The 16,788-nt window shown below is 41.0% G+C and overlaps 1 protein-coding gene across 2 annotated transcripts in view; it reads left to right on the top strand.

The window, feature by feature from the left end:
• The first annotated feature begins 8,884 nt into the window (after positions 1–8,884).
• LOC106047630 (ADP-ribosylation factor-like protein 8B) overlaps positions 8,885–16,788 on the top strand; it is a 28,106-nt gene continuing 20,202 nt past the window's right edge. For both annotated transcript variants that reach the window (XM_066990592.1, XM_066990590.1), the window contains exons 1-2: positions 8,885–9,496; positions 13,788–13,868. In XM_066990592.1, coding sequence (XP_066846693.1) covers positions 8,900–9,496; positions 13,788–13,868 — 678 coding nt within the window. In that variant the 5' untranslated portion in view covers positions 8,885–8,899. The remainder of the gene's footprint in view (positions 9,497–13,787; positions 13,869–16,788) is intronic.

The raw sequence follows: 16,788 nt of genomic DNA, 5'->3' as shown, positions 1-16,788 counted from the left end.
CAAACCACCTGTCCTGGCACACAAAAAGCTGCGTGCCACGGAGCGCTCTCTCAGTGGGGGCACTACTGCCACATGCCATTAGCCAGGGAAGGAAGGCAGACACCAGTTGACAGGTAAGGCAGAGAAAAGAGATAATACCCATATCTGGAGAGGAGTCTGGCAGAAGACAGACACAGAAAGGCATGCCACTGGGGACACTGCAGGCCAGGCCACAGAGTGAAACCACTTTCTTTCAGCTCCGAAGAGAAATGGCAAACACACAAGACCCATGCCTTCACTGCAGATGCTCAGCTGTCTTGCAGAGACAACGCGGCTTGTATTTTCCTCGCAAAGGAGAGACATGAAAGAACCTTGTGTATTCTGTACCGGACTAAGAGAAAATCAGTTACTCAAGTCAAAGATGTGTCAATACCCACTCATAAACACAGTGTCATCATAGCTACAGTAAGGGTATTTGCCTAGTATTATTTTATTGACAAAAACAACATTGAAGTAGCATATATACCTCAGAAGGAAAACATTCCAGTTTCACATTTAGGCCAGTTATGATTTATGTGTAGTCAGTTTAAGCACTTAGAAGCAATTAACTGGAGTTCATTTGATAAAATAATATTTCCAAATTGTTATGTCAGATGCTTAATAGAAGGCTTGACTTCTAATGGGTAAAGAGTAGTTGCTGGCATGGATAGATTAAAAAAATCTCCCTAGAGCTAGGCATGGTCTGCATAAATAAATCATCACCTCCCACAGATACAACGTGCCTCACTAATGGAACTACCTGGAATTTCAATACAGTAGCCTTTTACTTACGAAAAGTTAATGCCTAAATCCAGCAGAAAACCCATATGACAGCCAACGCCTTCAAATTTTCAGATTGTCAGTCATAACAGATGTGCAGAAAAATAGATGAAGGCTTTAGATTTAACATGGAGAAATAATGTTTTACGGCTTTTGGACAGCAAGTTATTAAGAAAAAGTGACAATTTTCTCATCGCATTTATGCTGTTGAATCCAAAAGTCAAAGCTCTTCCTACCATCGATGTTACAAGTAGACTAATGAGTAAAACTATATTTGTAGCAATCTTTCTGGTACCAAAGAAGCCATCAGGTTTTGATCACCTCTGTAGAAATGTAGGCTCTTCACTGCAGCTTTGACAATGTTTGTTTGACCTTGGGTAGACAAAAGCCATTGTATACCTTCTGCATTATTGCTGCATCTGAGGTCCCTCTGTTTCATGCTGAACCTGTGATAACTATCAAAGGATTTCTAAAAACTGGAAACTTCACTGGTAATGTCTTAGCATATTTTGTATGACTTACATGAAGTTTTATTTTTTCAGCAGAACCCTTTAACAGCTAAAATTTTATGTTGGCATACAGAGTTTTAGTTCAAAGGCTGCATCGCTTTGTTAAATCACAAGTTTCCTGAGGTTAAGCTTCTCTCTAAACATCTAGCTCTCTAGAAAACACCAGATTTGTATTACTTTGTGATAAGAGAGCTTGCAGGATCACAAAATCCTACAAGTCTTGCCATAAATATTATTGACTGTCAGCCAAGTAGTAGCAAGCAGAGTGTTTGTGACGGGGAAGGGATGAAATCACAAGGAAAGAAGTAGGAATGAGAAGTTAAAAAAACAGAAGAGTTAAGATAGAGCATCTAGGACCTCCCAGTAGATGCAAAAGAAGTGAACTGCAGAAGTGAAAGAATGAAGCACTAGTGAATGTGGACAGACCGGTCTTTGTGTACCACAGTTTTTATCTACCTGGTACTTAATGTAGACAATCTTTTCCCAGTGCCCACTATAAAGATAAAAGAACACAGTAACTGGTACATTAGATTAGATCCATCCATCTGATCTTTTTCTTGAGAGCAGTTAGGATAGGAAAAGTATAAGAAAAGTGAGAGTAAAGCAGGTCATCACAATAAACTGTCCACAGAAATGCATCTTCCTAAGCTCCATCCATAGTTATTTTATGCTCTCATGTACCAACCACCTTTTGAATTTTCATTTTGGATACTTATGTCACCTACATGTATCTGGAATTCATGCTTTCAATCCTGCAAACAGATTCAGGTCACCTAGCTACTGTGTATAATTACAGTATTTTCCAAATACATTATTTTGCTCTGTATTATATTTGTCTTGCCTCTTTCTATGTCAGAGCCACCATGGAGTCAGCAAGAGTTTTCATGGAGTAAGGATGGAGAAAAGAAGGAAAAGGAAAACTGCTCCTTCTATTGCTGGTGACTTACCTTATGTTCAAAGCCAAACTTGTATTCTCCTAAAGCAGACAAAAACTAAAATCACTTTCCATTAATTGCACATCCTGTAATCACTAAGTTGTCTCTGTAGCCTTATAGTTCCAGTTTCTTATGTTCTTATATTTTTCAGAAGATTAAATACTAGATGAACAATCATTTCACTTTGATTACCATTCATTATTTTGTACTTCACACTTCCATGCAGAATGGAGGCTGGCAATAGTCCGGGGCCGGGGAACGCTAAACTGGGTTTAATGAAGAAGTCTAAATGAAAAATGTTCAAATACCATCAGTGCTCTTCTTAGTGAAAATTTTGCTAAAATTTTCATTAAAATTCTGCTTCTCTGTGTGAAGAATCTGGATCTGCTTTATTGTGTTGCTTATTCTGGAACACCAAAAAATATTAACACTTTCAAGAGAGATGATTGTTGGCTTTTACGTAATTTGAGCAGAAGTGAAATCACAGTCTAGTCCATGTCTTACAGTTTCTTTCTTGCTTCTCTGTTTGAAAAATAACCAATGCGCAAAGAGATTCTGAGACAGGCCAATAAGACCACTTTGCAGACAGCATAGGATGTGACTAGCATCCCAAAGAGTCCAGGAAAATTTGTGTTAATGCTTGTACTATACTGGGACACCCTGCTGTGTATATATAAGCAAAGAATTGTGTGGAAGATTTCAGGCCTGTATAAGATGCACTAGACAACTTCCAGACACAGATTAGATTTGTACACGTATCTATCCATCATATAACAATACAAACAACAACACAGCAGTCAGTTACATAATTTGGAAATATATTCAATTACAAAGCACAAGTGACCTTTCTAAGGAGACAACTAAATTCTGTCTTTCAAGCACACACAATAAAAAATATTTGGAAGGTTTTTCACAGCCTGTTTGGGCAAGCCTATTCACACTAGCACATACCCATTCTGCCAAGGCAAAGCAGTCAGCAAGATTACGACCTGAGATTTCAACACAGTCATGAGTTTCATTCCAAAGAATAACATCGATACAAAGTAATATTGTATGGTTAAAAAAAAAAAAAAAAGAAAGAATACTGCTTTAGTGAGCTAAGACTTCATCTTTCTTAAAGAAATCTCTTTTTTACAGTTCTTTTGTTGCGGATTTTTTTCTTGTCTAACTAAAAACAGTGCATAAGTGGCTAGAAACAGATTCAAAAAGTTAACTGGTCTAAATTCACCCCTTAACAGTTTTAAGTATTTCCTGCAATGTAGCTATCCCAAACCCTTCTGTCTATTTTGCTGGAAAGACTCCACTGAAACTTTAACCCACCATCACGATATTTTTCTTTATGAAAAATTATGGAAACATTTGAGTATTTGAGTATTTGAGAGTTTTTGAGTTTTTGAGTACATTGAGTATTTGAGATCAATCCTCAGTTCTTGTGTCTGCCAGTCAAGGAACTGGGTCTTTAGAGAACAGTTCTCTTCTGTAGTTGTTCTGAACCTTCAGCAGCTACTTTTCTCCCCACTGTCAGTAGTACTCATGACTGCAAAATCCTCCTGCATTTGTTGTCCCTTCATCACGTATGAGAAAGTAAAGGGTAGGGAGGTAAAGGGCAACTATCAATATTAGCATCCTTAAGGGAATTAACTCAGGATTTCATTATGTTCACTAATGTGTTATCACCATCACTGTATATTGATTATATTTCTCCTTGGCAGTAGTAATTAGATGACATTTTTCAGTGTATCCTGTATATCCCTTAGTTTATAACTAATTAGGTATTTATTGATTAGTAATCAGACACGAACAGACAGTATGAAAATTAATGTGAGTCACTACTTTGTATGTTGAGCAAACATTTTGTTTCTGTGCACACAACTACGGAGAAGGGTGTTCAGCTGCATACATGGACCTCAAACAACGTGCCGTCTCCTTTATCTGCCTTTGTTTTCATCTCAGGAAGCACATTTGTTCAACAGAACTTCAAGATTGTGCAGAAGAAATACACCATATGTTGGCAATCTCCTTGTGGAGCATACTGCTCCCCCAGGCTACTACCAGGTTGAGACAAGATGATAGCTTGCCAGTGTCAAGTGATGGTTTCCTGAGGCAGGGACCTAATAACCACTCATTTAAAAGGGAGGCTAAGGGAACCCTGTGGTTCCGTAATAACAGTATTGTTAATGCCACAACAAAGTAGGAAGTACCTCACTGCTGGGCCCAACTAGTAATTAAGGGCACTGGACTAATAATATACACACTTTGTCTGTCTGTAAATCCAATGCGTAGTTTAAGTTTTTATTCTGCATATACCAAACTTAGGTAACCAAAATACAGAGTTCTTAAGTTAAAAACCTTAGTGTGCCCTACTCTGTCAGTGTAACAATCCATGCTTAAGTGCTTTTTCACTCCTTTCTTCATTGGACTATGAAAAAAATCATTAAGATGTCTCTTAATGATTTACTCTCTTAACTACAGAGGCTCTGAGGTTCCAGCCAGTAGTAGCCCGGCTGATGCACATGAACACCAACAGGTGCAGTACAATGCTTTCACTGAGAGCTTCAATACAGCCTTTCTATTCTCCTTAGCAAAGCAGCTGCTTGACTCCGGCCTACTAAGGGAAGACCAGTGTCTTACCCATGCAGTGCCTCATTAGCAGAAAAGACATATATTCTACATTTTTTTCAAACATCTGGTATATCAGGACAAACTTGAAAATACCAGAGTGAGACATCTCTTCTTCTCATGTTCTCCTCTCTAGAGATTTCATTCAGCTGAAGACTTCTCATTAAGATCTACATCTGTCACCAAAACCCATGCTTACGCTACAGACAATCAGATCTAATCTCTTTGGTAGTGCTCAGAACTAAAGATGTGAGACCCAAACATCTTGTATCGATCAAATGTTTGGATCTGTAATGTTTGTTCAGGTCAAATTTTTCTGACTGTGTATTTATAGCATCACCATCATCATCATTTGAAACATAAGATCTATTGCTAAAATTTTTTATAGCACAAGTGAGTCTCTGCAATGGAATGATCTGCTTTACTATTGCTTCAGAGACAGAGCATTTGGAAGACTCAATACTCTATGTGCTACATGTTGCCATAACACAGCTACAGTGTTCTCAAAGTGTGTAAATCTCAATAGACAAAACAGAAAAATGAAATATCTTATCAGTGGTTAAATGTTTCCCAGAGAGATTAAGTGGCTTGCCTAGAGTCACATGGGATAATGAATGGTGGCCTTCTGTGCCCCCGCTCAGGCTTTTAACTACAAGAACAAATGTCCTTTGAGATGCTCATTGTAGCAAGGTAGCAATATTTTTACAATATTCTATTATCAAGCAGTCTGTAAACTAAAGAATTGCCTTCCACAGTCATATAGTTGGTCACAAAAGTAGGGACATTATAAAAGATTTTAAAACAGTATTACAGATATTTGAACTTGGACAAATACTCCAAGAATTTTTATTATATTTCAATCCTCTAAACGCTGTAACAGATTTCAGTTGGTGTATAGCTGAATTAGAGTCTTAAAATTTACCTGCCTACACTCTGCTGGCCTATTACTAGGGTATGATAGATTTTTTTTGTTTTCCAGAATATACTACTGTATCTGTAATATAGTTTCTTTAAGGTTGAGTATGGGCCTTGAGCACTACTTCGTCATTTAAAAATTCTTGAAAAAGTAGACTTCTCTATTTCATGTGAGTTTTACCTCATGCAGTAATCAGAACCACTTCATTCACAGAAACTACCCTTATACATGGCCTGTCTTTAGTCCATACATTGCCAGCTGGGTGATGTGGATAAGGGAGAAATTCTTATATTTTCAGTTTGAATGCAGCCAGGAACATTTCATCTAGTCATTCAAAAATCGATAACTGCCTTGGCTGAAACAAGATTTTAAAAATAACAAGATTCATAACAGAAAAGAAAAGAACAGTGGTTTGCCTATGAATTATTTCCCCAAATCCTTTTACCCGTCCAACCAGAATAACCTATTTTCTACCCCAACTTTTCCACTCATGTCTCCAGTGATCCCCCTGCTTACATTTAGAGTAAATGGTAATCAGCTAGTAAATTTGTAACTGCTGGCTGAGGACAGTATGTGTATGGTGAATGGCCATTTTGCTGCTAACAAGAAGCAAGTAAAATAGCTGACTTCGGTTACCCGCTCCTTCAGTGCTGAACGTGATCAAGTTCCTTCCTTTCATCGTGTCACCAAGTTTCAAGAAACTTTGAGAGCTGTACCATGCTCTGAAATTGCCTGAAGACACCACTACTGCCTCAGTTTTAAGAGCAGCATCCAAAATTCTAGCTTTAACCAAAAACACCAAAGCTTTTCATCTTGTAAATTAACTACTTCACCATTTTCTATCTTAATTTCTTACCTAAGAAAAAGAGACTTATGACCTTGTTTTGTCTACAACTTTACCAGCTGCCTGGCCATCCATTTTCATAGTGCTTTTTAAACCCTAAGGACAATTTCAATTATCATGGGTAGAAGCTTTAATCTAACATGTTTCTACAAACTTCAGAAGAGGTAGTGGTTGATATGGGAGAGGAACATGAACGAGTTTCTCCACTGAATGAACTACAAGCCCAAGCATTCTATCTGGCAAACAACTTAGCCATTTTGTATTCTGTTTGCTGAAGGCAGTTACTCTTGGGTGTATGCATAGCTATGGATCAGGAAGGTAGCAGTGGAGACATGAAGACAGAGGAAAAGTGGAGTTATTGCAGAAGAGCAGGAGTTTATGGTTCTTAGCTCCTTAAGAAACTAAATTCACTAGTTGTTCTGCTTAGGACACAACTCTATTTAAGAAAAGTCATTGAAGTTATATATTTGTTGGCAGCCTGTAAGCTCCTCCCATGACTTCCTATATTGTTCATTTAGATTTATGAATCATTAAGGCTAATGCTCTACCATTTTAACTTCACCCTGTACTTAGCACAAAGGATTGAGACAAGTGAACTATCATAGTAAGAAGAAAGACAAATAATTAGGGCAACTTCCACCTCTCGAGTGCAAACTCCAAAACTCAGAAAAACACAAAATTACACAACTCTTAACTGGAGTCAGTCTTAGGTATGAGCAAACAATTGTTTCAGTTGCTGAGCCACACAGCTTCCAGTTTGATAAGTTTATTCATAAGTATAAAAAGTTGTGAAAATAACGTAAGCATTAAAAACACTAATTCCCAATGACATAAGAATGGTCATATCAGATCCAATGATCACTCCTTCTAGCCCAGAACCTAGCCCCCAAAACTGAGGAATCAAAAGTAACTAGGAAACAGCTTTCAGACAAAGGGACTACGTCTGTATCAAGGGCAATACTTTATGCTAATGAAAAAAAAAAAAAAAGCCTCCTCTTGTTTCTTTGGGACCTGCCACTTAGTTAATGTCTGCTTTTCTCCAGACTTTATTAAGAGAAGCAATGAAAAACAATTCTCTAGAATTAACATTGGGTGGCAAGGCCAGTTCCAGCATCCTATTTTCTTCTGAAAATGTTCAACTGTATTTACAGGGGTAAATAAATATCTACCAAAAAAAAAAAAAAAAATCACGGAATTACATTATGAGTCATTTTGACCGTATATATGACCAGGGCATGAAGAAGCATAAAAATCTTTCACCTTTACTGCTAGCCCAGAACCAATTGCTCTTGACAGTAATGTCACAACAGCTTCCAGCTATTGGATGGACATAACCAGGGAGTTTTGTCACAAACTGCATTTTAGAAAATGATTAATTCTGTTTTTAAATAAGCATAAAAAATGAATTTCTAAATGGATTGACGAATTTGCTATGTTTCAAATGCAGAAGTATCCATGTTACATTTTGAAATGCTTTGCTTGTATCTGTAAAAAAGTTAATCAACCAATACCCAGCACTGTAATGTCCTAGAGCATCATGTATAATTTAAATGACAACTTCTGAGCTTGGCAGATGGATCCAGGTTAAGCGTTACCTCTTTATTTTTGGGGAAAAGAAGCCTTTCTTTAATGCTGTGTGGCAAGATAGTACGCTAAATGTCACTTAGGTAGTACAGGCAAAAAATTCCTTGTGATGCTGCATATCTTGCTACTGCCAACTACACAAAACAACCATAACTAGCATCTCCTGTTGAGGCAGGGAAGCATGTTAAGGGAGACTCTCCAAACGTTGTCAGAGAAGAACCCAAATAAAAATATGATAAGCCCTGGAACTGCCAGTCTGTCCCCATGCAGAGAACAATTTAGGAAAAGACTTTCACATGGAAAGTGGAAGCACGAGGGCTATGAGAACTGTCATCATAGGAGGTAGAACTACAAAACAGATCCCATAAAGGAGACTGAGTCCTTCAACTCTCATAAACAAGAGCTGCATAGTGAAAGCATGGATGCAATTTCTTGGGTGGTGGGTCCTGGTCCCAGTTGCATGCCCACACTGTGGGGCCCTGTGACACCCTGTCCTGCCCCGTCACAGCACTCTCCCGCCACAGACCGGTTGTTTCACCCCACAGGGCCCTCGCTGTGCCCAGTCTGCCCAGCACCAGCCAAGCGACCCCAGGGCCCCCTTGCTGCTTCCCGAGGCCTGCGGTTCCCCATGCCACAGCGCCAGGCTGACACAGCCCGTGAGGTCCCACGGGGCGCCGCACGTTGGAGCCGCCCGATGCCCGCTGTGGGGGTGACAGGCGGGGTGACAGCCTATGTGACAGGCGATGTGGCAGGCGATGTGGCAGGCGACAGGCGATGTGGCAGGCGATGTGGCAGGCGATGTGACGACCCCGGGGCCATCCCCGGCCGGGCCCCTCCTTCACCCCTCGGGGTCCACCCGCGCCCCGCCGCCATCTCACGGCGGAGCCGCCCCGCTGCGGGCGGTCCCCGCCACCCCACCCGGCCGCCGCCTCCTCCCCGCCGAGCCCCCCACGGGGCTCCCCCGCCCCTGTCCGGGCCAAACCCCTCCCCTGGCTGCAGCAAGTGGCCGCGGGAGAAGGGCGGCGGCGGCGCCGCCATCACGAGAAGGCTCCCGCTCGCCTCCCCGCTCCCTTTTCCTTGCCGTCCCGACCCCGCCGCCTCCATGCCCAGCAGCGAGGCGGTGCCGCTGGGGCTGGGCGCCTGCCGCAGGTCGGGGGCGCTGGCCGGGATGCTGGCGCTGGTGGCGCGGCTGCTGGAGTGGCTGCGCTCGCTGTTCTGGAAGGAGGAGATGGAGCTCACCCTGGTGGGGCTGCAGTACTCGGGCAAGACCACGCTGCTCACCGTGCTGGCGGTACGCGGCCGCGGCCCGGCGGGGGCTGGGGGAGGGTTGGGGGGCGGCTGGAAGGCGGCAGCGCCCCGGGGCCGGGGGTCGCTGCGGGGCGGAGGAGGGGAGCGGGGTCTGGCGGCGTGCCCGGGGCTCGGCCCCTGCTTCGCTGCCCCCCGCAACAAGTTGGGGGGCTTCGCCCGAGCCGCCCCTCCCGGGCGTGGGATGCCCCGGAGCCGGGGTGGTGGGTGGGGGCTGGCAGGAGCCCCGTGGGCCTTCGGCAGCCTGCAGGTTTCGCACCGGTTTCATATGTGTGTGAAATCCTGCAAGGGACAGAAGGCAGATGTGTGCCGTGTCGTGACTGCAAAGTGTGGCCATCGCAAACAGAGCCCCTGGCAAGGCCTGTTGCCCGTCGTTGAAAGTTCGTGTGGGTATATCCCCAAATAATTAGCAATACGTTGTGCTTCCCCCAAGGCCTTAACTTCCCTTTCACTGAATTCACCCCATCCATCAGCTGCATCAAATAGTGTCTCCTGCAATCCCTCGATAGCTCCTTCCAGCATTCAAGTCTGATTCTGCCATTCCCCTCCTCTGGTGACAATGGCCTTGCTGTCTTGTTCGTCTCTGGCACTGACGTCTGCTCTGGTGTTTTCCATTTTGTCACCACGCTGAAATAACCTCCTCCTACCTGTTTGCTGTGCTGCCCACCCATCTGCACTTGGGTACATCCCAAAGCTTTCCTTTCCATCCAAAGCTTTCCTTTCCAACACAAACAAATATACATTAACTGTGATGAGTAGTAATCACGAAGCTTATCAGTGATACCCTTTTCTCTGAGGTGATCTACTGCTGTTAGGTGTATGGCAGCTTCGCCTGCCATAATTTAGGAGCTCCCATATGTTCATCAGTCCTCATCCTGAATAGCTCTTAGGTCAAGAATCAGAAGCAGGCTGGGAGGGGTAGCGCCTACAGTGAAGGAAACTGAGACAATGTATTGTCTCAATGTAATTTCAAATACCCTCTCAAAGGGTATTTGTTTTTTTTTCAGATGTGATTATGGATTAAAGGAAAGAAAGGAAACTGAATTACTGCGAGTGAAGAAGTTAAGACAGAGAATGGTAAAAAGGAATGAGGTAGGGAGAGTGCAGCTAGCAATGAAGATATGCTTTAAGGGATATCAGTCGATAAACAGAAAGTTTTCTGAAACTTGTATTCTAGTTAATTGTTAAGCACTCATGTGGGTCTCCATATTCTTAATATCCACAGGGAGCATTCATGTCCCAACAGCAGGCTTTGGTGAGGAAGGGAAAAAGGGCTTAATAAATGATATTTCTTCATGTATTGATTTCATAGAGGGAGCAGAGGAAAACACAGCAGTTCAGAGACCTTAGTGCTCTAACAGTAGTGTGCAGTATTAGATTTAATGCTTGTAAAATGTTTGCCCACTCATTTGTGCTACACCACCTGTGGAATGATGTCATGCCTCTCTTATGCTAACACGAATTTGATAGCACTCCTGTTGCTGCAGGCCTGGTTTTGTCAGCACACATCTCTCTTAAGAGTATTCTGCAAGGCATCCCTGTTTTCTGACTCGAGGAGTGTAATAGATGACTGTTTTTGTAGCTTTTGGATCTTTCATATTGGAGATCACGTGCACTGATAATTGCCAAAGAAGGCTAGTTGAAGAATCTGGGAGTAAACAATTTTGCATGAGGCAATGGATAGTAGTGTACTCTTGATTCCAGTTGATAAGAAGATGGCAAATAGATAGGGAACTCTGTGTACATTCGCATGCATGTGGCTAGTATGTGACAAGATGAAAATAACCATTACGAAACAGTGTATTCTTAAAATGCAAACGGCAACAGATTGTATAACCAAAGATAGAAAATAATTATTTTTCTCACTTTAGAATAGTATTCAGAGATCCTCTCTTACTAACACTGAATAAACATGCTTTGAGACAGTCTCCTCCCTGTTTGAGCCCTATTTAGTCCACTGTTACCAGTGGAAACCTTGGATAACTTCACTGCCTTTTACTATGGATATGCATGATGTGATGAAGTAGAATCTGGCCCATTGTTTTTGATATAGTAAGGGGTAATGACAGTATTCATTGTCAGTTCAATATTCATCAACATTTAAAAAGGACATTACAAACTTCTTAGCACTGGTTATTTTCATTTGTGTCAGGATGTAATCTCTTTTTTACTGAGGTATAACAATAAAATTGTTTGCACATCTTGAATATTGACGAAAATAGGCCATTTGTCATGTAAAACTTCCTTAGCAAGCAAAATTGAAGTTACTTTTTACTTTATGGTGCTTACAGCACTTGAAACAAAACACAGTAATTGGAGTTTGAGTTTGTGGACTAATATGAGCAAAAAATTCAACATACTAATTTTCTTCATTGTGTGGAGAAAATAAAGAATTGTAAACATAACACTTAGTTTGTAGCTTGTTCTGTTTAACCATAACTGAAAATTTTTAGAATAATAAAGACCATTAAAGGAGACATTAATATGTTGCATTCTATCCCCCAAACTACAGCAATTATGATTGCTTTTTGTTTTGATTTTTGTCTTCTAGTTTAGCGTATTATGCATGGTGTATAATTTGCTAACAAAAATGGAGTGCTGACTTTCTATGAGTTTGCCTAAATGATAGCCTCCTGAGCTGGCTGTCTGGTTTTCCAGGCTTTCCTGTGCCTGAATAATGATATTACATTCCCAGTGTTCTAGCAAATTAGGCCAGTACCCGCTACAGCAGATTGTTACTGATTGGTTTTGTCTTACTCTATCCAATTAAAAACTTCAGTCACTGCTGGGTGTGTGTATCTGTAGAAGACTACAGGTACATTTATCTTCCCTGTTTCTCCTTGCTGCTGATGTTGACAAGTCACTGAACCAAGGAAAGGGAAGAAAAAAGAGTCTTCCAGAAACAAAAGATGGGGAAAATGTACAGAATTTAGCAGTGAGGTTTCCCTAGGTAAAACTGAAACAATAAATTGATGGATGTTGTTTCTCACCCAAAGGATCTAATTCCAAACCCCAAAATCATGCAAGAGGAGTGAATAGCTGTCAAAGGTTATACAGCGTTTTAAGTCTCAAATAAAAAAACCTTACTTTGTAAACACAAACTGGAGTTGCAGTACAAACTGTATTCTCACTCCGCCACAAACAGTGAAGAAAAAAGTTGCAGAAAGCGTATGGTGGCCAGCAACAGCACTAGGGATAGCTGGTGGTGGCGTGTGACTGGAGGCATGTTGCTGCTGTGGTGCACCTTGAAGCTCTGATCATCTGCTTCTGGAATGGGAGGGACCTGCTGGAGTGAGGTCCATATACCCATATTGTCTTTGGGGAGAAACAAAGAAAACCAACCAAGCAGGTCACATGGGTTGGTGAGGTTGAAGGGGTGAAGGGAATATGGGGCAGATAGAAGAAGAAGGTACCACGCCTTTCCTTTCTGGGTGACTGGAAATCCAGGACTACTGTGTGCGTTGCAGAGTGCCTGGACCTCTGTGTAGAAAGAACTGTTAAGTACCCTTCCGCATACCTTAATGCACCACTCCTGGTGAGGCACAATACCTCATTAATGATGCATTTTGAACAGGAAGAATGAATAATGAGTTACCTTCTTAGAACTGAGTTTCATCTTTTTCCTCAAAAGCTACCTTCTGTAGTTGGGTATATTTTTGTAAGGTTCCCATTGTTGTATTGACAAATGTCTGTCTCGTAGGAATACTTCTCATAACTAAGGAGGTAGAGGCAGGCATTCAGCACTTTGTTAAGTTTTATGGTGTGCTGAGTTAGTACTTTGAATTTTCCCATCTCAGTGGCATTCGTTTAGTTTCCCCAGTGGGTCTTCTCTGCTGTCACCTACTCAGAAGGAAAGGGACTGCATGAAGTTTTCTCCACGAGTACTCCTTCACCATTTGTTACATCTCATGTTAAATTGTTGGTAATAGTGGTGAGAAACTATAGGGAAAAATCCAAGTATAGTCAGTTTCATTGTATTTTGACAATGCTGCTTTCTGGCTTGCTCAAAGATCAAATGAGGAATTATCTGAAGTCTCGTGGTTTCCGGGATGATCTTTGTCACTGAGGAGAATAAAAGATCATTTAAAGGGACTGAAATGAACAGTTTTCCTTGGCGTGACAATGCATTAATTGAAGTGCTGGCCAATGCTCTTGTAGAAAATTAATGTGGTGTTTTACAGTGTTGTAAAATAAAAATTTTAGATTGCAAATGAGAGATGTATCTGCTGTGTATGGATTATTTTATAATATATGTAACCATTTTTTTTGTATTCTAGTCAGGGCAGTTCACAGAAGATATGATTCCTACAGTAGGATTCAATATGAGGAAAATAACAAAAGGAAACGTTACCATAAAGGTAGGTGTGCATGTTTGCATTAATACAGAATTGATAATTAAAAGAGAGTGATTGCAACTTATAATGAAAAGGTTTAGAAAGTTTCTTTTAAGGTGATATAGAACCATTTACCTGTTTTCCTAGCTCAAAATATTTTTAAAGCATATAGCCATATATTTCTGTGTTACATTCACCTATTTGATTTCATGATATCCGTGCCAGGCAGAAGCTGGCACTATGTTTGATTAGAAAAGTCATGAAATTTGGAGATAATGAGGGAGCCAAATTGTCTCCTGCAGGTGCTTCTTTCTTCTGTCATCTTCCCCCCTTTTCACAACTCTTAAGTGTAATGTGAAGCAACTTTCCTCCTAAGCTATGCATTTCATGGGAGAGTATAGTTGAGTTCACATCGTATTAGCTATCCAGAAACAGAACATCTAATCTAAGTCAGTTGTCACGGCAGCATCTCTTAGGCCTATAGAGAGGTATAGATGCCACCAGTTTGGTTGTGATTCATGCCATAAGCATCAAAATAGAGAGAAATCACTAGCATTAACACTCTCTCTTGTTGCTTGATTATGAAGGAAGCTTGGTTGATTAGTTTAGATCAAATTCATAACTTTCATGTAAAATTAGGTGAAGAGAATGTAGTTTTTTTTTTTCTTTGCCTTGACTTTTCCATTCTTTTCCTTCATTTTCTTTCCTTTCTTGCTTAGTTCTAAATATGTCCTTTTCCCTCTGGATTGGTATGACTCTACCTAGGAAGGATTTTCTGAAAACACCCATAATGTAAAAATAAGCAGTTGTTAACTGGCTACCCACTCACTTTAAACCATGAGCAGCTAAAGGGTGGTAAAAGGGATAATTGATTTCTGTTGCTTGGAAGATGTTCGAGCTGAAGGAAAATAATAATCCAAAACCTAAAATAGCTATAGGGATATAGATATTGTGACTTTCTGTCTCTGGTCTTAGTATCTTGGTATGCTTTTTCAAAACCTCATGACTGTAGCGCCTTCAGCTGAGCACTTTAACTGAGTATCTAATTCTATGATATAAGCTTGTAGAATAATCACTAGGTTTCTCTACAACCATGTGTATAAGTGCCTAATAAGATCATCTTTTGAAATCTATTGAAATGGAAAGTGTAATGTCACCCAGCTATTTCCTCTCAGCACTCCAAGACTCTTTCCCATATACCCTCTTGAAATTCACATCAGGTTTGGCTGAATTAAAAACTCTTAACGTTACCCATGATTTGGGCTGATTTTAATTTCCCATGAAATTTTGGCAGAATACCAAAAAGAAATGATAGTAAGTACCTTAAAACTAGGTCTACAGTAAAGATTGGAAAAGCTTAAAAGTAAAATGGAGTAAAAATATAAATATAAAATGGAGTGAAAGTAAAATGAAGGAGAATCATTATTGCCTTATAAGCTCAGTTTTGTGACTTTGTGGATGATAATTACGGTAAGTATCTGATCAGAGTCTCCTTTGGCAGAGAATCTGATCTTACTTTTATCACAGAACAGGTAAGCAAGAAGACAAAGTAGAATCGTAGAAGCATTTTTAATTCAAGCATTTCCTGCAAAATAAATGATTGATAGAAGCCTAAATTTTTTTTCCAGTATAGATGGTGCTTGTGTGTTTGTGAGTTTAAAAAAAAACAACAAACTGTCATGTGATGAGCACTGCAAAGTCAATGCAGAGTGGCCAAACTCTTTGAAGTAAAAAGTGTGTCGTCACAGAACACAAAAACTTCGGTGGAGAAATTTTTTTCTGTAGGGAATCCTTTTCTGTAACTTTGAACAACCATATTTTGTGTGATGGCAGAGATGATGTTCAATTTAATGTTTTAAAATAAATACAAATGATTATACCTTTATCATATTTTTACTAAAATACATTGTAGCACAAAAAGCATACACAGCAGGAGTTGAAAGAAGGAAACTTCTGAAATTTTGAGAGAAAACCTTCAAAAGATTTTTCATTTTGGTTTCTCCTGTAAATTGTAAATGGAAGATGTTATTTCATTGCGCATTCTGTTTTAATTCTTATGAAAACGCTATGTTTGAAACTATTGAAAAAACATATACAGAATTTCATCCAGAAGTTTAACTTCTGGTCTTGGCCTTTTTTCACCTATGTTTACAGTATACACAAGATCATCCAAGCTGTCCCTCATTTCTTCTGGTTCATATCTGTGGCCAGCTCTGCTTGTACTAGTGCTTACATTACAAGTAAGGGAAGGCTGGTAAGGGGGAATCTCGATTTACAGGAGCATCTACTTTATTGCAGTAATGAGAAGGTGTACTGACTGGTGGACAGCTGTTTCCTCTTTTTCCTTGTTATGGAGTTTCATAGAATCATAGAATGCTCTGAGTTGGAGCCCAACTCCTGGCTCCACACAGGACCACCCAAAAACTAAACCATATGTCTTTTATCCAAATGCTTCTTGAGCTCTGGCAGGCTTGGTGCTGTGACCACTGCCCTGGGCAGCCTGTCCCAGTGCCCGACCACCCTCTGGGTGCAGAACCTTTCCCTAACACCCAGCCTGACCCTCCCCTGTCCCAGCTCCATGCCGTTTCCTCAGGTCCTGTCGCTGTCCCCAGAGAGCAGAGCTCAGCGCCTGCCCCTCCGCTCCCCTCGTGAGGGAGCTGCAGGCCGCCATGAGGCCTCCCCTCAGCCTGCTCTGCCCTGGGCTGAACAAACCAAGGGACCTCAGCCACTCCTCATATGTCTTCCCGTCTAAACCAAAAACTATATTCGTAGCATTCCTTTGGACACTTGCTAGTGGCCTCTTTATATTGTGGCACCCAGAACTGCACACAGTACTTGAGGTGAGGCTGCACCAGCGCAAATGGGAGTGGGACAGTCATTTCCCTCAACCAGATAGCAATGTTGTGCTTGATGCACCCCAGGATATGGTTGGCCCTTTTGGCTT

This window comes from Anser cygnoides, chromosome 1 (genome assembly GCF_040182565.1).
Source record: "Anser cygnoides isolate HZ-2024a breed goose chromosome 1, Taihu_goose_T2T_genome, whole genome shotgun sequence".
In the NCBI taxonomy this organism is placed as follows: Eukaryota; Metazoa; Chordata; class Aves; order Anseriformes; family Anatidae; genus Anser; species Anser cygnoides.
The sequence above is the reverse complement of the archived record's forward strand: the minus strand, read 5'-3'. Positions and strand labels throughout refer to the sequence as shown.